This window comes from Eretmochelys imbricata, chromosome 1 (genome assembly GCF_965152235.1).
Source record: "Eretmochelys imbricata isolate rEreImb1 chromosome 1, rEreImb1.hap1, whole genome shotgun sequence".
NCBI lineage: Eukaryota > Metazoa > Chordata > Testudines > Cheloniidae > Eretmochelys > Eretmochelys imbricata.
In genome coordinates this window covers 115509150-115529334 of record NC_135572.1, presented here as the reverse complement: position 1 = coordinate 115529334, position 20185 = coordinate 115509150, and the positions used below count along the sequence as shown (strand labels likewise).

The window sequence follows — 20185 nt, the reverse complement described above, 5'->3', positions numbered from 1 at the left end:
AAAGAATAATCTGGTGGTTAAAGTTAGGAAATCTGGGTTTTATTGCTGGTAGAGCTGGCTGAAACGTGGAGGTTTCAGTTCTCAAAAAGATGTGGTCTTTTGGAATTTGCTTTTGTTCCAAATTGAATTAAAACTTTTGTTGAAAAATTTATGATCAGGTCTATTGGCTGGAGTTCTTTGTGCAAATTATTGAAACTCTTTGTGGTGTAGTTTACCCAATTTGTGGAGTAAGCCAATACACACTAGAGCTGGGCAAAATCTTTTACACACAATTGTTTGGGGGTGAAAATGCAGATTTGGCCACTCCAAATCATTTAACATATTCATACAAATTTTCCTGAATTGCTTGTCAATTTTTTTTAAGCATTTCAATATTTTGGTTTTAAATAACTTCATTTCAAAATTTCCTTCAGTGTTTCTGAATGTTTTTAAAATAAAAATTAACTGCTCAAAATCAAAATTCACAGTGCATTTTGAATTGAATGAAATGATTTGCTTGACCTAAAAAGAATATCTCCCCTCCCCACTTTTTGATTTGCCAATTAAAAAAGAATTCACTCAAGGCTTTCCTTGAAATAAATAGTTTTTCAATTTTTCAGAACTGAACTGAAAAATCCAATTATTCACGCAGCTTTACACAGCACTACTGGGATACTTAATCCATGTTTGCAAAGCTCTTGTCATTTCTATAGCACTCACCATCTGAAGATCTCAAAGCATTATTTTATATTCCAAAACTTCTATTAATTGTATCAATATTTAATCCTAGCTGTTATAGCAGCCTTTTGAGGTTTATAATCATATGCTTTGTGCACATCAAGAGGATTATGAGCAGTTTCATCTTGGGTTCAAGTCAACTATTCTCTCTCCAAAAGTCACAAAATAGGCTTTCTGTGCCATCCAAATTGTGTTTAAACATGTATTCCAAGCCAATGTACCTGTCGTGTGCTGTAAATAAGTATTCTTCAAATCAGCTATTTGGATTTGCACATATAGATTATAAACTGCTGTGACTTTTCTAAGATACTTCTGTTTGAATTAAAATATACAAAGAACCTTTCGAATAAGAAGCTCAAGACTTACACATGAGTCCAGTGTTTGTTTACGGATCTCTTGGTAGCTGTGCACAGGCAGAAGGGAAAGGTTTCCCCCTAGTCTCACTGTCCTTCCGCCAAAAGCAACATTAGAGACCAACCAATTGACAACATGGATTTTTAATAGGTGTTTGTCAACCACCTACTTGAGTGATGTTGGCACCTTAGCAGACTTTGACAATCTCCAGCAGCAATACACCCACTATCTTTTCACAAGATTTTGCAAGCTGAGAAGGATATGGTCCAAATCACAGGTCACAACACTGTTTTCCCAGGCATTCCACCCAGAACCTCAGCAACACACACCAAAACCCAAACAGAGATCATATTGCATTTTATTGCCTGCCTCTTCTCCACTATCACAGATCTGCCACTACAGGGGCTTCTGATCTGAGAAACCAATGGAATCTCATGGTGGCAAGGGGGCATGTAAATTGTTTAGCAACCTGCTTATTGTTGGTATAGGTTATCTGAAAGTGTACCCTCCTTTGACAACTTACTCCTATGTTTCCTGTGGCTTGGAGACTTGATATTTAGGACTGAATTTTCAAAGTTTAGATAAGAGACTGACCTGACCTGGTTTCATCTGACAATAAGGTTTCTTTAATGCCTGCAAAAGATCACTTTCGTGCACATGAAAGGGCATTAGTATATGTCAGTTTGGTAACTGTGTATCTACTTGCACACTGCTACACCAAGCTGATGGGGGTGGAGGTACATTCCTCAGGACTTACATTGAAAAAATGGCCATTCAATTTTTCCCCCATTTTGGGTGGCTCTCCACATAGCGGATCCATTGGGGCTCACATGGAAAGGGGGCCTTGAACAGCTGAAAACTTGTAGGGGCCATCCAGTTCTTTTTAACTTACCTGCAAGGGGACTTCCAACCAGCAATTAGTGGAAGTGGGATATTGTCTCTTTGTTCACAGGACTGGCAGGCCTGTGTTAGGTTTTCTCCGGCTTATTGCCTGAAGTAGCTTTGTTTCAAAACTATTTCAGAGAAACATTATTTATTGTCAAGTATCAGAGGGGTAGCCGTGTTAGTCTGGATCTGTAAAAGCAGCAAAGAGTCCTGTGGCACTTTATAGACTAACAGACGTATTGGAGCATAAGCTTTCATGGGTGAATACCCACTCCGTCGGATGCATGTGACATGCATCCGACAAAGTGGGTATTCACCTGTGAAAGCTTATGCTCCAATACATCTGTTAGTCTATAAGGTGCCACAGGACTCTTTTCTATTATTTATTGTCTGTATTATCAGGATGACAGTCATAGATCAAGGCCCCATTGTGTTAGACAGTTTAAAAACAAACAAATACAAAAACCAAGCTTATCTCAATTGTTTCTGCTTGAATCTCTGAAATAACCTCTCTTTCTGACCTGTTACATGCATCGGACTAGCCATCTATCAGCCAGAGGAAGTGGAGAACTGCCTGAGTCCAGTTTTATAAAGGATCTTGTTCTACCTAACTGAGGTGGAGTAGGAGGAGGATGTTCAACTGCAGGCTTTTACCTCCACTTACAGTTTTAAAAAGCCTCAAGTTAGAAGCTCAGGAAGAAACGGAGCTAGAAGGGTCGTGTTAAGAAAGGTATAGCCCCAGAATAATTTTCTCTGTAAGGATTTTGTCTACAGATGCACTCCCCAGAGTCTTTTCCCCCCTATTAGAAGGAATTATTGATGGTATAAGTTTTTGAATTTTAAATTTGTATTTTTGTATGTTTTGATCTTTTTTGGACAATATATACTTCAGCACAGAATAAACCTAAGCCTAGAATTGCCTACTTTACCCCAAGTCATGAAAGTGCAAAAATAGACAAAGCTGCACCTGGCAAATGTGGATAAATCTGCAAACAGATAACTGCATGCAAAATAAGTCTCTGAGGGCAAGATTCACAAAGGGATTTAGGCTTACTGACGCTGAGCATCACAATGCTTAATTTATAAGTGCTTAGAAAATCACAGCAATAACACTGAGTTTCACAAAGCCTGAGTTGTGTGCTTGAGATCCCTGTATGACGATGGGGGAGAGAGATGGGCTTTAGAATGAAATTCACAAAAGACAGCATGCTAGGGAGAGAGCCACCTAAGCTAGCCTATGAGAAATGCGGACCAGATAGGTGTGTGCTAGATCCCATTCCTCTAACAGAGAGAGGTACCTGTAGAGTTTGGGCTGTAGGGACCTGCCTGCCTCTGCTTGGAATTCATGAACTAGGAACCCCTCTACAGGAGTCAGGTGGCTCAGGAACATAAAGTGTTTCTTGTGAGAATGACTTAGGTAAGCTTCTAATCCACACAAAACAGCAGTGGCGGCAGGAGGAGGAGGTGATGGGGGTGGTGCCCACTTTATAACCTGTGGCCCAGTTGTGAGAGCGCTCCCCTGGGATGTGGGAAACTTGTATTTATTTCCCCTGACCCCCACCAGAGGAGAAGAAAGAAGTGGGAGACCATCTCACAAATCATCAGGATTCTGCCCTAAGCACTGAGTTATGGGATCTTCTGATGTGTGGCTCCCTAAGTCTCATCTGGTGAAATGTCTTCCACTGTGGATAAAAACCTAGATAGTCATTGGGCCACCTGGTGGCTAGGAGGGAAGTCCTAGAGTCCAGTCCCCCTGCTCCAGTTATAGTTTAATTTGCCTCTAGTCAATATTACTGTTTCCCCAGTGTAGACAATTAATCAATTCCCCCCTTGTCAGTGGGTCTTTCACACAGCGACAAAGGAGAAGGAGAACGGGCTTATTAGCCCTGAGGGAAAGCCCCTTCACCTGCTGCCCTAAATTGATGAAGTCCAAGACCCTAGAGTTAACTTTTGCAATCCTAGTAGAGAGACATAAGAGATTAGAAAGAAATATTGGAAACCCAGTTTATCATCTAGCTATAAAGACGTAAAGACCTACATTTGTTATCACACACACTTTGATCAAATTGTATTACTCTTTGAAGGATACTGCCTTCTCTGCAACTCTGCCACGTTAAATATTCAGGAGCTGGGTTCCTCAGTCGTTGCAGGTTGTGTTTTCTTTCTTGAAAGAACGATCTATGTGTAACTAGCTTCACATTATCACTGTACTCAGCTGGCTACCTCCAGTGTGTAACTCAGTAAATCACGTGACACAACACTACACAGCAACACAACTCAAAAGTGACTGTATACACACGGAGCGGGTGGGAACATCAGCATGCCGTACAGCAGATACTGGGAGGATCTGTGCTGAAAGCCTGAATTGTGGATTATCCACAGCCCAGGTCATTCAGATTGCTGGATAATCTCGTGATCTCACTTCTGTTTTGTTTTCCAAAATTGCCTTTCAACTAGCAAATGATTGCTTCTCCCTTCAGAAACGAATTTTCCCTAATTCCTTGTATTTTGCTCTGGCAAAGCGTCTTCTCCTAAACGGGGAGGCTGCTTGTTATTATTTAAACGGTGCGGGCCAAAACCCTGGAGTTTGAGAGACAAAACTGTCTCTTTCCCCATTCGATCGTTTCCGAAGAGGCACACAGAGCCCACGCTGGGGGTTGAAGTGGGAGGACAGGAATCGCCGGAACGCTTCTCATTAAGGGAGCAACAGGGGACAGAAAGTGCCAGTGATTTCAGACAGTGTTTTAGGAGCAACAGGGGACAGAAAGTGCCAGTGATTTCAGACAGTGTTTTAGGAACACAGTGTCCAGTCCGCCTTCTGCCCCCGCTGGTTTTTAATGTGCAGGGGCAACAAGTAGGTTTGCCAGCTTTGGCTGGATGTATTCCTGGACGTTTTATCTCCAGATAATCTTTAATTAAAGATTAATCTTGAATCCCTGACTCCAGGACAATTCTGGAGGGCTGGCAACCCTAGCAAGAGCATAAACCTGCAGCCTCCTCCAGCTCTTAGGAAAGGGAAGGAGCCAGGGCACTGAGATGCGGAGCTCCCCAAGCTGTTGCACTAAGGGCGGCGGGGGTTGAGGGAGAAGTGTCTCTTAGAAGTGCCCCCCCAGGATGTGCACCCAGAAGCCGAACGCAAAACAGGATAAGCAGCCCCCACTCCAGGCACACAAATGCGCGCGTCTGTCATCTCTCCTTGGGCACGTGGAGCCGGGCTGGATGTCAGTGCCCGAGGCCGCGGCCACAGCTTGAGCCCTGGCAGCCGCGTCTCTTCCAGCAGCAGCTGCTACCCCGGGGGCTTTTGGGGGCGGGGCTGCGTTTGCAGCTTTCTCTGCAAGGCTCCTAGGGCCCCCCGGCCAGGCGCCTGGGGCGCCCTGCGCTGGCCCCGGCCACCGCTCCCCCCCTCAAAGCTCCCGCCGCCGGGGCGGGCAGAGGCGCCCCAGGGAAGGTGCGCGCGGGGAGGCGGCGAAGGGGCAGCAGCGCCGCTAGCGCTGGGACCCCGCCCCCGCAATGGGCCGAGAGCGGGGAGGAGCCGGGCCGGGGGTCGTGGGTGGGCTGAGCCGCTCGCCCTTTTTGAGCGCTGGCCTGGCGGGGGCGGGGTGGTTGCGGAGCGGCGCTTCCCGAGCCGGCAGCGCCGAGCCCCCGGCCCGCAGGGAGCGGGGCGGGAGACGGAGACTCACCAGCCGGCAAAGTTGGCGGGGACCCTCCTCGCGCCGGTGGCCGCGCCACGCGGGGCGGGCTTCGGGGCGCCGGCTGAAGGCTGCCCGGGGCCGGCTCCCACTTCCCCCGTGTGGCTCCGGCTGGGCGGAGCGGGAGCTGGACAGCCCCCAGCACCTCGGAAAGTAAGTAGCGTTTGCATAGACTGACCTCCCTCCCGCCTGCCCGGCTGGGCTGAGTCGAAATCCCGGGACTGTGAGTGCGCGGGGGGATTACAACGGCCAGGAGCAGCAGCCTTTCTACGTTGAGGACTAGGGAAGCTAACTCCGTCTTGCTAGGGGTCGTCAGGCTCCCTCCAGCTCTGCCCCTCTGCAACGTACTGGTAGCAAGAAATTAAATGATGCAGGGTTCCTTGCTGGTGGGGATGAGCTCATTAGGCGATGGGCATGTTCCGATGAGAATTATTTTTTCACTTACCCTGTCTTTAGCCTTGTTCCTACCCATAACTGAGAAACCTGCATGTAACTTTCAGACATTATTATTGTTTAGAGTAGCAGCCATGTTAGCCTGTATTCGCAAAAAGAAAAGGAGGACTTGTGGCACCTTAGAGACTAACCAATTTATTAGTCTCTAAGGTGCCACAAGTCCTCCTTTCCTTTAGACATGATTATGTTTTCTAATTCCTCGGGCTGCGGGGAAGCAGCCTGGACTGAACTGCAGGAGATTACATCTCATCTACATCACGTCTAAGAATCCCCGCGCGGAAGACCTGATTTTCTTTAAATCCTGACTTCTAAACAGATGTAGATTAAAATTGTTGTCTGAAAAATCTATAAAAAAAGTTTTGATAAATCAGATTAGGTCGCAAACAAAGATCTAGTCAGTGTGGTATTTCTTTCCCCTGGCATTTGGCCATACATAGTTACTCTGCTGACAAATGTGAGGGAGTTTACATGCTTGGGGAGTTTTAAGGTACTCAGTGAAGATGCTGTCTATTAATCTGTTGAAGAGTTGATCTGTTGCAGTTGGTAAAGCCTGAAATAGTTTCCCAGAATTACTCCCCAAGTCCCCAAAATGGCACCTCTTCATCACTTTTGCTCAATTGTTGATCTTAACTGTGTTGTCTAGTTGGCAGTTAGAATTGAACTGTACTGACAATTGTTTGCTTTTCCTTGTTGAATAACAAAGATCTCTAGGGTGTGAGTTTAATTTTTAAGGTGCTAAAGAAGTGTTCCAGCTACAAAGGTGGCTCAAAGTTTTTCTGCAACCCATTCACCCCCCTATTGCTTTAATATTCAAAAATTCCTTGCCCATCTTTACAACTAGTACATTTTCCCCTAAGCGTGGTAGGCTAAATAGTCTAGGTTTTATAGTTTGTTTTACTACACTAGTGTAAAGAGAGGACAAAGTTTTCAAATGTTGGTTTCTAAAGTTAATTATCTAAACAAGTAATTTTCAGAGGTTTGGGGACCCAGCAATCAATGGGATCTGTGAGTGATTCAAAAAATTTGGCCTGAGTTCTGTTTCTTAATTGCTTCTAAGCACTTGAATCTAAATCTTTCCTGTGCCATCAAATGTTGCTTTGGGCATGTACAAGGCTCTGCCATCCCTGTGTATCCTGGGTCGTTCTTTGAAAGTTCCATAAATTCTCTCTCTCTCTCTCTCAGTGGTGTTCAAGAGGGATTCTTTTGGTCTGCCCCTTTTGTATGTGGAGAACTCAAATAATTAATTATATTAATTTGGTTTGTCATATATAAACTAAAAAGGTCAGATCTGATCATGCTTATATTTACTATTTCAAAATTCAAAGTCAAATTTAGCCTTTTATTCAACAGATTAAGATAAATGGTGGATGTTCATTAATCTAGCATAAAATCCAAGAAATTAGTTGTTTGCATCTTTAAAAGACTTTCAGCCAAGATCTACTTTGAAATATCAAAACAGTTTTAAATGTTACATTTTTCAATACACTTTTATGCTGAATAAATGTATTAAAGTCATTATTTTTTTAAATGAACCACTGCATTTACAGTGAAATCTTAAATCAGGTAACTGTTCAGGGCTATATCCACAAAAAGATACAAGTTTGTTATACTGCTCTGATGTGTCCCAGTAGAATGAATCTTTTTTTTTTTTTGCAAGAGGTTTTGGACATCTGAATGTGTTTTTTACAATTTTATCAACAATTAAGTTTGGAAGTGAATCGAGGACCATTCTCTGGCATAGTTTACAACTTTGCAAGATAATGTACATTGAGAATCTCTCAACTGGAAATAAAAATGCAATTTCAAAAATATAAATAAAAACCCCTTAATGCTAGCAAGCTCAATAACTTTCAAGTCACAAGCTATGCCCTTCTTTCTGGGCAAAGTTGAAAGAACTGTTTAATCAACGCAAAGCACTGATCATACTTATTTCCCTCTTTCCCATAAGATCGCTTCAGAAGAAACTGCCAACAGTGATGGGAGTCCCTGCATTCAGCATCTTGTTGACTCGTATTTGTCAGAACTATTTTTGAAATTTGTAACGCATAAAATAAAAAAATGTGCTATTGAATTTAATTGGTGACTTGTACTGATGTCCAAGCCATTTCTTTAAACCAAATGCTTTAGATCATTTTCAGTGTTTTCCTTCCCACCCAAAAACAAGTTAATACAGAGAGACCTTGCAGTGCCGTTTGATGAATGCTACGCAATTCATTTACTAGTGCCATTTTTTAAATGTTGGAAAGCCACTTAGAGATCTAATATTAAAAAAAAAAAAAAAAACAGGATTGACTGTTCAGTTAAGAATTTCCTAATCAGAAGAACTGAAAAATCATACTGATCTAGGGCTCAGTCCTGCACAGTGGTGAAGTAAGTTGGCATTGAAAGTACTTGAGCATCTCACAGCAGAACTGAGCACTTGGGAGGATCGAATCCATGTTACTCAATTATACGCTAATATTAAGCCAGGATAAATCCAACTCAGGGTCTCAAATAAATAAATAAATTAAATGAAGCCCAGGGCTTTCTTAACACCATCATTTGGCATGCGGTTTGTCTAAATCTATAAAGAAATTTAGGATATTTGTATCTGCATTTGTGTTTTTAATATGGGACCTATTCTTAGCTAGCACGGAACTTCAGATTTTCCCCATTAGATACCTTTATGTTCTCTTGGGGACTTAAGCAAACCTTACTCAGCCTGCTTTTTATTTTATTTGGCAGTATCAGCAGACATCCCCAATGTGTGTGGTTTTAAAAAAAATAATATTTTGTTTCTCTAACCCATACATATTTCTGCATAGGAGCTAGGTATTATTGTCATATACATAAGGAGTTTATGGCACTTTACAGCAACGACAAACGCATACCTTGCCTTAAGGAGTTGATAGTCTGAGGTCCCAACTCTGCAAATATGCAGGTATATTGCTTTGTGCACCAAGGATTTATTCATAAACTCAGTAGAGATCCCCCCCCATGTTAAGTTACTCACATGCTTGTTTATAAGTTTGTAACCTAAGATCTTGTCTATGCACAAAAGTTATATTGTGTGCTGGTACGATTAAAGTGATACAACTCTCATTGTTTAGATGCAATTATATTGGTATGAAAGTGCTTATACTGGTATAGTTTATTTCCATACCACGTGAAAGGAAATAAGCTATACTGGTGTAAAGGCACCTTTACACTGGTATAGCTGCATCCACACTATGGGTTGTACCAATATAATTATTTTGGTTTAAAAATATTCCACACCCCTATGGTCTGGTCTACACTACGAGTTTGTCAGATTTAGCAGCGTTACATTGAATTAACCCTGCACCCGTCCACACAACGAAGCCATTTTTTTCGACATAAAGGGCTCTTAAAACTGATTTCTGTACTCCTCCCCAACAAGGGGATTAGTGCTGAAATCGACATCGCCGTTTCGAATCAAGGTTAGTGTGGATGCAATTCGAAGGTATTGGGCTCCGGGAGCTATCCCACAGTGCACCATTGTGACCGCTCTGGACAGCACTCTGATGAACTTGGATGCACTGGCCAGGTGTATAGGAAAAGCCCCGGGAACTTTTGAATCTGATTTCCTGTTTGGCCAGGCGAGCTTATCAGCACAGGTGACCATGCAGTCCCAGAATAGAAAAAAAGAGCTCCAGCATGGACCGAACAGGAGGTACTGGGTCTGATCGCTGTATGGGGAGAGGACCATGCTATCAGAACTATGTTCCAAAAGATGAAATGCCAAAACATTTCAAAAAAATCTCTGAGGCCATGAGGGACAGAGGCTACAGAAGGGGCGCAACACAGTGCCACGTGAAACTTCAGGAGCTCAGACAAGCGTGCCAGAAAACCAAAGAATCAAACGGACGCTCCGGGACAGAGCCCCAGACATGCCGCTTCTATGCTGAGCTGCATGCAATTCTAGGGGGGGCTGCCACTACTACCCCACCCCTGTCCATGGACTCCGATGATGGGTACTCTCTGCTATGCCTGAGGATTTTGCAGATGGGGAAGATGAAGACGAGGACTACGAGCTTGGGGAGAGCACACAGCACACCTTTCTCCCCGACAGCCAGGATCTTTTTATCACCCTGACTGAAATACCCTCCCAACCCAATGAAGCCGGAGAAGGGACCTCTGGTGAGTGTACCTTTTTAAATATAATACATGTTATAAAAGAAAGCGTTTTTTAATGATTAAGTAGCCCTGAGGACTTGGGATGCATTCGTGGCCAGTACAGCTACTGGAAAAGTCTGTTAACGTGTCTGGGGATGGAGCGGAAATCCTCCAGGGACATCTCCATAAAGCTCTCCTGGAGGTACTCTAAAAGCCTTTGTGGAAGGTTTCTGGGGAGAGTAGCCTTATTCCGTCCTCCATGGTAGGACACTTTACCATGCCATGCTAGTAGCAAGTAATCTGGTATCATTGCATGACAAAGCCTGGCAGCGTATGGTCCCAGTGTTTGCTGGCATTCAAACAACATCTGTTCTTTATCTCTCTGTGTTATCCTTGAAAGAGTGCTATCGTTCATGGTAACCTGGTTGAAATACGGGAATTTAATTAAGGGGACATTCAGAGGTGGCCGTTCCTACTGGGCTCTTTGCCTGTGGCTGAAAAGAAATCCTCCCCACAGTTAGCTGCGGGGGGCTGGGGGGAATTGGCGCTGAGCTGTTCGCGTTTGGCTAGCAGGGATCTTCCCTGATACCAGCCACACTGTGCGGGGAGGGGTAAAGCGATCATCCCAGAGAATTGGATGGTGTGGGGGGGGGGTTAGTTTGGTTTCTGCTGCTGCATGTTAACAGGAAAACCACAGCACGAAGTGGCCAACTAACGTGCTTTGCTTGGTATGGGAGAGGAGGGCGCTGCTGTTATGAAGGTTGCAGAAGCCGAAAGACTATGGCTTACCATGGCCGCCTGGAAGCCGAATTCTGTTGCCCGGCCCTGCGTGTGTGATCTCTAACACCAAAGCCACAGGCACTCAATATAAGATGTAAAATGCGACCTTGTACCAAAATCACATGTGCTATGTAATGTGAATGGCGTTGTTCACCATGAAAGAGTATAGTCATTGTTCTGTAAAATGTATCTTTTTAAATACTTCACTCCCTTTTTTTCCTCCAGCAGCTGCAAATGTTTCAAGCCTCCCTCCTCCGTCCCAAAGGCGATCTCAGATAAGGCGGCGAAAAAAACACACGCGCGATGAAATGTTCTGAGCTCATGCAGTCATCTGGCACTGACAGAGCTCAGCAGAATGTGTGGAGGGACACAATAGCAGAGTACAGGAAAGTGGGCGATGAACGTGAGGAGAGGTGGCGGCAGGAAGATCAGAGGAGGCATGAGGCAACGCTGGGGCTACTGCGGGATCAAATGGACATGCTCCGGCATCTGGTGGAGGTTCATGAACGGCAGCAGGATCACAGACTGCCGCTGCAGCCGCTGTTTAACTGCCCTCCCTCCTCCCCAAGTTTCATAGCCTCCTCACCCAGATGCCCAAGAATGCAGGGTGGGGGAGGCTCGGGGCACCCAACCACTCCATCCCAATGGACAGCCAAAGCAACAGAAGGCTGTCATTCAAGAAGTTTTAAAGTGGCCTTTTCCTTCCCTCCTCCCACACCCCACCCGGGCTATCTTGTGAGTTATCTCCCTATTTTTATAATCAATTAATAAAGAATACAGGTTTTTTAAATGGTAGTGACTTTATTTCCTTTGCAAGCAAGCTGTGATCGAAGTGGGGAGAGTGAGTGGCTTACAGGGAATTTAGAGGCAACCAAGGGGGCGGGTTTTCATCAAGGAGAAACAAACAGAAGTGTCACACAGTACCCTGGCCAGTCATGAAACTGGTTTTCAAAGCTTCTCTGATGCTCAGCACTTCCTGCTGTGCTCTTCTAACTGCCCTGGTGTCTGGCTGCGCGTATTCAGCGGCCAGGTGATTTGCATCAGCCTCCCATCCCGTCATAAACGTCTCCCGCTTACTATCACAGAGATTGTGGAGCACACAGCAAGCAGCAATAACAATGGGAATATTGGTTTTCGCTGAGGTCTGAGCGAGTCAGTAAACTGCACCAGCGACCCTTTAAACATCCAAATGCACACTCTACCACCATTCTGCACTTGCTCAGCCTATAGTTGAACATCTCCTTACTACTGTCCAGGGTGCCTGTGTACAGCTTCATGAGCCAGGGCATTAAGAGGTAGGCTGGGTCCCCAAGGATAACTATAGGCATTTCAACATCCCCAACAGTTATTTTCTGGTCTGGGAAGTAAATCCCTTCCTGCAGCCGTTTAAACAGACCAGAGTTCCTGAAGACGCGAGCGTCATGAACCTTTCCCGGCCATCCCACGTTGATGTTGGTGAAACGTCCTTTGTGATCCACCAGTGCTTGCAGCACCATTGAAAAGTACCCCTTTCGGTTTATGTATTGGCTGCCCTTGTGGTCTGGTGCCAAGGGGATATGCGTTCTGTCTATAGCCCCACCACAGTTAGGGAATCCCATTGCAGCAAAGCCATGTAGTATGACCTGCACGTTTCCCAGAGTCACTACCTTTGATAGCAGCAGCTCAATCACTGTGTTGGCTACTTGCATCACAGCAACCCCCACAGTAGATTTGCCAACTCCAAATTGATTCCCGACTGACCTGTAGCTGTCTGGCGTTGCAAGCTTCCACAGGGCTATTTCCATTCGCTTGTGAACTGTGAGGGCTGCTCTCATCTTGGTATTCTTGCACTTCAGGGCAGGGGAAAGCAAGTCACAAAGTTCCATAAAAGTGCCCTTAGACGCATGCGAAAGTTTCGGAGCCACTGAGAATCCTCCCAAACCCGCAACACTATGCGGTCCCACCACTCTGTGCTTGTTTCCCAGGCCCAGAATTGGCGTTCCATAGCCCCAGTAAGACCATGATCTCCAAATTGCTGGGGACTGTGGTTTTAGAGAAATCTGTGTTCATGTCCTCCTCACCGTGCTTCTGTCACCTCCTCGCCTGTTTTTTCAGGTGCTGGTTCTGCATAAACTGCACTATAATGCACAAGGTGTTTACAATGGTCATAACTGCTGCAGTGAGCTGAATGGGCTCCATGCTTGCCATGCTATGGCGTCTGCTCGGGCAATCCAGGGAAAAGGGCGCGAAATGATTGTCTGCCATTGCTCCGATGGAGGGAGGGGCGACTGACAACATGGCTTACAGGGTTGGCTTACAGGGAATTAAAATCAACAAAGGGGATGGCTTTGCATCAAGGAGACACAGAATGGCCCTCTCAAGGATAGAACTCAAAACCCTGGGTTTAGCAGGCCGTTGATTTCATGGAGGGAGGAGAAAATGAGTACAAAACAAATCTGGTTTGATTCTTGTTTTGATCCACTTCATCTATCTTTATACATCTTGTTAGCAGCAGACGGTGCAGTACAACTGGTGGCCCTCGTCGTCTCCTGGCTGCTCATTAGAAAACGGTGCAGTAGGACTGTCGCAGGACTGAATCGCCATTAGACAAAACTTAAAAGGGAAATGACCTGGCTGAGTCACTCCCATGTTTGCCCGGGCGCCGCTGACCAACCTCACCGAGGTCGGCTAAAAGAGCACCCTGGAGTACAGCGATGATGGCTACCAGTCATATTGCACTGTCTGCTGCCAAAAGGCAATGAGCTGCTGCTGTGTAGCAATGCAGTACTGCGTCTGCCAGCACCCAGGAGACATACGGTGATGGTGAGCTGAGCAGGCTCCATGTTTGCCGTGGTATGACATCTGCACAGGTAACCCAGGAAAAAAGGTGCGAAACGATTGTCTGCAGTTGCTTTCACGGAGGGAGGGAGGGAAGGGGGGGCCTGACGATATGTACCCAGAACCACCCCCGACAATGTTTTTGCCCCATCAGGCATTGGGATTTCTACCCAGAATTCAAATGGGTGGCGGAGACTGCGGGAACTGTGGGATAGCTACCCACAGTGCAACGCTCCGGAAGTCGACGGTTGCCTCGGTACTATGGACGCACTCCGCCGACTAAATGCACTTAGAGCATTTGTGTGGGGACACACACAATCGACTGTATAAAAACGCTTTCTACAAAACCGACTTCTATAAATTCGACCTAATTTCGTAGTGTAGATGTGGCCTTTGAGATAGTTATACCACTACAAAATCTGTGTGTGGATGAACTTTGAAGCCAAATTCTTCAATACTATTGGTTGGGTATACACAAGGACAGAGTTGGGGGGCTGAGAGCAGGATGAGTCTAAAATAAGTGGTCAGATGCAAAAGAGATGGGTAAAGCTGTATGGGATATGGGAAAAAAGTAGACTACATTTTTAGATTGATCTGAAAAGCATCTATAGTTTATAATTCACAAAGGTAAAGTCATAATACATTGTGTACTTTAAATACAATCATTACAGTAATGAGATGGATGTAGCAATATGGCTGTTTGGAAGTGCACAATAACTTGTAAGTATGGTACAATATAAAGAAAAAATACATGCTAGAAAAACGCATCATGACACCAGAGAGACATTGCATGAAACAGGTAAACAGAATTTTTAGTAAATTCTGTTTAGCTGTTTTGTGCCATACCTTTCTGCTGTTGTGATGCATCTTTCGAGCAAGTACTTCTCAGAGAAACTACTGGTTAGAAGAAATGCAAGGGTTAACACATTTCATTTATCTATATCCTTTCTTCTTAATGAATAATCTTTCTGGGAACACTTGGCTTCAGAAACAGAAATTTTAACTCCCCTTTTTTAATTTGTCTTTTAGTTCAGGAAGCTAAAGATACCATGTACTTTTAAATTCAGAATGGAAATCTCTACAACATCGTAACTGTCCTTTTAGTTCCCCTTTAACAAAAAAACTATATAAAATAAGAATATAGACTAATTATGTTCTCAGCAACCTGTCCTGAAAGCTGTGGCTAAAGAGTTAATACATCTTTCATGATATTGTACTTTACTAGTTTCCTTTTTCTTTGTGTTATAGTCTCTGTGGTATTAATTAATTACAATTTAATTAATCAAATACAATATATTTATATAATGAATATATGATATACATATTTAAGTCTGTGGGGGGAAAAAGCATTGAGAAGCTGGTTGGAGTCTATGAATCATGGAGACTAATGTCTAGTAGCCAGTGAATGCAGTAGATATGAAATAGATCTCATATGAAATAGGTCTTTCAATCTTGCAATGTGTTCTACCTTCAGGGGATGCACTAAAATGCTGCTGCTTGGGTATGAAAACTCTTCCTATTTCCCTTCAGATTGTTAGTAATCAGTAATCACATATAGTATAGTAGGCCCTGCCACCCCCCCCCCCCAAGGCCCCAGTCAGGATTGAGACTTTGGTGTGTTGGGAGCTGCACAAACACAGCAGGAGAGACACTGGAGAGCTTAAATAAAACCATATTCCTTACAGTGGTGAGCTGGAGCCAGTTCACCGGTTCGTTAGAACCGACTGTTAAATTTAGAAGTCCTTTTAGGGGACAACCGGTTCTAAAACGGCTTCTAAATTTAACAACTGGCCAAAAGTGGTGCCTTTGGCGCCAACTCCGTGGGTGCTCTGGGGCTGGAGCACCCACGGGGAAAATTTGATGGGTGCAGAGCACCCACCGGCAGCTCTCTGCCCCACGCCCAGCCCCAGCTCACCTCACCTCCACCTTCTCCCCTGAACATACCTCCCCGCTCTGCTTCTCCACCCCCCGCCCCAGGTTTCCCGTGAATCAGCTGTTTGCGTGGGAAGCCTGGGAGGGTTGAGAAGCAGGCGGCGGCTTCGTGCTCAGGCCCAGGGAGGCGGAGGCGGAGCGGAGGTGAGCTGGGGTGGGGGGGGGCGAGGAGGGCTGCCCGCGCCACAGCAGGTAACCCAGGGAGGGGAGGGGCGCGTAGGGGAACCGCTCCCTGCCCCAGCTCACCTCCGCCACCCTGGGCCTGAGCGCGAAGCCGCCGCCTGCTTCTCTGCCCTCCCAGGCTTCCCGCGCAAACAGCTGATTCGCGGGAAGCCGGGGGAGGGGGCGGAGAAACAGAACAGGGCGGCACATTCGGGGAGGAGGCAGAGGCAGAGGCGGAGCGGAGGTGAGCTGGGGCCGGGCGAGGGGTGGGGCGCTGCCGGTGGGGGCTCTGCACCCACCAAATTTTCCCCGGAGCACCCATGGAGTTGGTTCCTAAGGCGCCACTTTTGATGTGATCAGTGGGGGAGCGGCCGCTCCATCTGCTCCCCCCCCAGCTACGCTCCCCCACCCCTAGGAGCCAGAGGGACCTGCCAGGTGCTTCCTGGGAGCTGCCCCAGGTAAGCACCCCCTGGACTCCCCACCTCGGCCCCTGCAGGTCCCTCTGGTTCTTAGGGGCGGGGTGAGCACCGCTACAGTGGCCCATGAGACCCTCCTGCCAGTTCTGTGGGTAGTCAGGGGACAGGGGAGGGAGGTGGATGGGGCAGGGGTCTGGAGTGGGGGCGTCAAGGAACGCGGGGGGTTGGATGGGGCAGGAGTTAAGATTTTGGCAGCTCATCACTGATTCCTTACTAAATATTTTCTCACACTAGTGCCTGGGTTATAAAGTGCCTAAGTGGTCTTTTGCGTAATAGACTGCTGGCTAGAGGGAATCCTTCTAGAATAGCTTTCATAAATACAAAAAGCACTCTAAGACTTCAGATAACGGATTTTATTTATGCAGAGAGAAAACAAAAGACTGAGTTTTAACAAAAGTTCTTTTTGCCAAAGGGGAAGAACTGTTAACAGACAATGTAGCCTCTTGGTATTAATATGAAAAGAATTGTCTTGGAGATAATGCTTGTTGTTTTCTTTCCATGTGTGCAGGATGTTTTTGCCATGAAGAACTCCTTTGTGACAACGGGACTGATCACAATTACTAGAACTTGCTTTGCTCTGAAGACCTGGCAGTTTTTTAAGATGCCTTCTACCTTTGGTCTAAAAGTACTTCTATAAAGTAGCTAGAAGATCTGGGAGTAGAACTCTCCAGCCTACTATAATGTCAGAAATGAGCACCAGCTGGACAGCCAACCTGAGCTTTGGAGCATCTACAGATCCTCATGAACCACGACCTGGACTCTCTAGAACAGGGCACACCATAGTGGCTGTTTTCCTTGGATTTATCTTGGCATTTGGCTTCTTGAATAACTTGATTGTTCTCGTACTCTTCTGCAAGTTTAAAACCCTGCGCAACCCTGTGAACATGCTACTGCTGAACATCAGTGCCAGTGACATGTTAGTGTGCATCTCTGGCACCACACTCAGTTTTGCATCCAACATCCACGGCAGATGGATTGGAGGAGAGTATGGTTGCATGTGGTATGGCTTTGTCAATTCCTGCTTTGGTAAGAGTTTAAAGATTTTGTCTTTATTATTTATTATTATTATTATATGACTATTATTTATAATATGGTGGCTGTGGAAAATGTATGTGTACCATCAGTGCGACTAGCACAGTTCTAAGACTTCTAGCTTTCTAAGACCACACGTGCCACTTTGGATTATATACCCCTGTAGTATCTGATGTATAGTCATGCTCCCATGCAGCATAATTTCACCAAATGTAGCCTCCCTAGCCCCAGACTGATGCTCTACTGACGTTAAACATCCAAGACAGCCATCTTCCACTGGGCAATTGCCACTTTACCACAGTGAGCTGTCAATAGTAAAGTGGCAGTGTATAATTAAAGTGTATTTTTAGATTATCTGAAAATAGATTCTCAGCACTAAGACTGTCTTGTTTTTTAAAAACATATATCCAGATCAGCTTATCATCTTGCTCTGCCTGTCAGTTCTGTTTTTGTGAGCCACCAATGTATTGAAATATACAAGAATTCTGTTCTCTGGATTAATTGGAGATCAGGTTTGCTGTATACTTTAGTACCCAATCTGCTCACATGAATATATTAGATATATGACCCTTGTGCCAGTGATGAGCTGCCAAAATCTTAACAACTAGTTCCCTCCTCACCCCACGAGGGGGTCGTTGCCCACCCCCGCCCCCCCGGGACTCCTGCCCCATCCAACCCCCCCGCATTCCTTGACGCCCCCCCGGACCCCTGCCCCAACCATCCCCCTCCCCTGTCCCCGACTGCCCCCAGAACCGGGCAGGAGGGTCTCGTGGGCCACCGTAGTGGGTGCCCATCCCACCCCAAGAGCCAGAGGCACCTGCCAGGGGGCTACGTGGGGAGTCCCGGAGATGCTTACCTGGGGCAGCTCCCAGGAAGCATCCAGCAGGTCCCTCTGGCTCCTAGTGGTGGGGGAGCGTAGCTGTGGGGGGGAGCAGGGGGAGCGGCTGCTCCTCCACTGATCACATCAAAAGTGGAGCCTTAGGCGCTGACTCCCTGGGTGCTCTGGGGCTGGAGCACCCACAGGGAAAGTTTGGTGGGTGCGGAGCACCCACTGGCAGCTCCCCGGCCTCAGCTCACCTCCACTCTGCTCCGCAGCTGAACGCGTCACCCCGCTCTGCTTCTCCGCCCCCTCCCCCGGCTTTCCGCAAATCAGCTGTCTGGCGGGCCGGGGAGGGCTGAGAAGCAGGCGGCAGCTTCCCGCTCAGGCCAAGGGTGGCGGTGGTGAGCTGGGGCAGGGAGCGGTTCCCCTGCGTGTGCCCCTCCCCTCCCCCCCGGTTACCTGCTGCGGCGCGGGCAGCCCTCCTCGCGCCCCCCCGCCCCAACTCACCTCCGCCTCCCTGGGCCTGAGCACGAAGCTGCCGCCTGCTTCTCAGCCCTCCCAGGCTTCCTGCTGAACAGCTGATTCGCGGGGAGCCCGGGGGGGGCAGAGAAATAGAACAGGGCGGCACGTTCAGGGGAAGAGGCGGAGGTGAGCTAGGGCTGAGGGTGGGGTGGGGAGCTGCCGGTGGGTGCTCTGCACCCACCAAATTTTCCCCTTGGGTGCTCCAGGGCTTGAGCACCCATGGAGCCGGTGCCTAAGGTGCCACTTTTGGCCGGTTAAATGTAGAAGCCCTTTTAGAACCTTCACGGAACAATCGGTGCGAACCGGCTCTAGCTCACCACTGCTTGTGTCACTTCAGTTCAACCTATACATGCGCACACCAAATCCTCTACTGCCCTGATCTTTGTTACTACTGGAAGGTCTGAACAGGAGATTTGAAAAATTCAGTCTCTGTCCAGTGCTTTTTGGGATAATAGATGGGGAGGAATAACTTCAAGATGTATTCCCCTCCTTATAATTTAGCTTATTGCTATCATTGATGGAGGGAGGTGGAGGTGAAAGAATAGATTAACATGTACATTTAAGGGGTTAGCAAATGTACATGGAAGTGACATTTGTAGTGCATTTGGCATGTCAGGTCTCCTGTCTGTTACCAGCTCTTCTGTTGTGGCACTGGAAATAAAACAGAAATAAAAGGATGTCTTAGTTATAATCTGCTACTGTTGCTCTTTTCACTCAAAAGGAAAACAGAGACAAAACTACTTATTGAACAGTTTTTCTAGATAAAAGGAACTGATCACATCAAAATTTACCTAAATAGCCAAACTAGTAGTGGTAGAGTTGAAGAGGAGTCCTCAGCTCATATTTAAAGTTAGTGTTTATGTGTAATCCCAAGTTTACTCCAGTGCTCATGAGAGTTTCTGATGCACTCTCAATGTCAAAAGGACAGTTCTGCAGGAAAATATCTAAGAGCTCGATTTGTGAACTATGGTTACCTACAACGGGCCTCATCCCATCAGATATTGAGTAGAGCTGGTCATGAATGTTCAAAATTCACAATTTGACAATTTTTCCATTGCGATTTAGAATTTTTTGGGAAAAAGAAGACAATGTATGTGGGGGGTGATATCCACTCAGATTCAATTTGCCCTGCAACTCTGCCTATCTCACTTGCATTCTGCCCACTGACCTCCAGCTTCTGGGGCAATTTCTGACATTTCAATCCGCCGGGCAGTTTCAAGCAATTGTCATTTAAACAAAAACACCCTCTGACCTCACATCCACATCCTTCAGGCAAAGACATATTTCCTTCTTTTTCCCCAAACGTATGTTTTATTGCCCAAATTTAAACCTTTCCAAGGAGTAGGATAGGCAGTATTCAACCAGGGACCATTTTAATGTCTGATATCCAGTGACCCATCAGGACTATAAATTAAATAGGAGCCTTATGCCAT

At 46.1% G+C, this 20185-nt stretch overlaps 1 protein-coding gene across 1 annotated transcript in view; it reads left to right on the top strand.

Annotated features, from left to right (window-relative positions):
• Positions 1 to 17058: 17058 nt before the first annotated feature.
• The window catches only part of LOC144258944 (vertebrate ancient opsin-like), a 122819-nt gene continuing 119692 nt past the window's right edge, over positions 17059 to 20185 (top strand). Inside the window, exon 1 of the mRNA XM_077807088.1 lies at positions 17059 to 17404. Within this exon, the coding sequence (XP_077663214.1) occupies positions 17059 to 17404 (346 nt within the window). The remainder of the gene's footprint in view (positions 17405 to 20185) is intronic.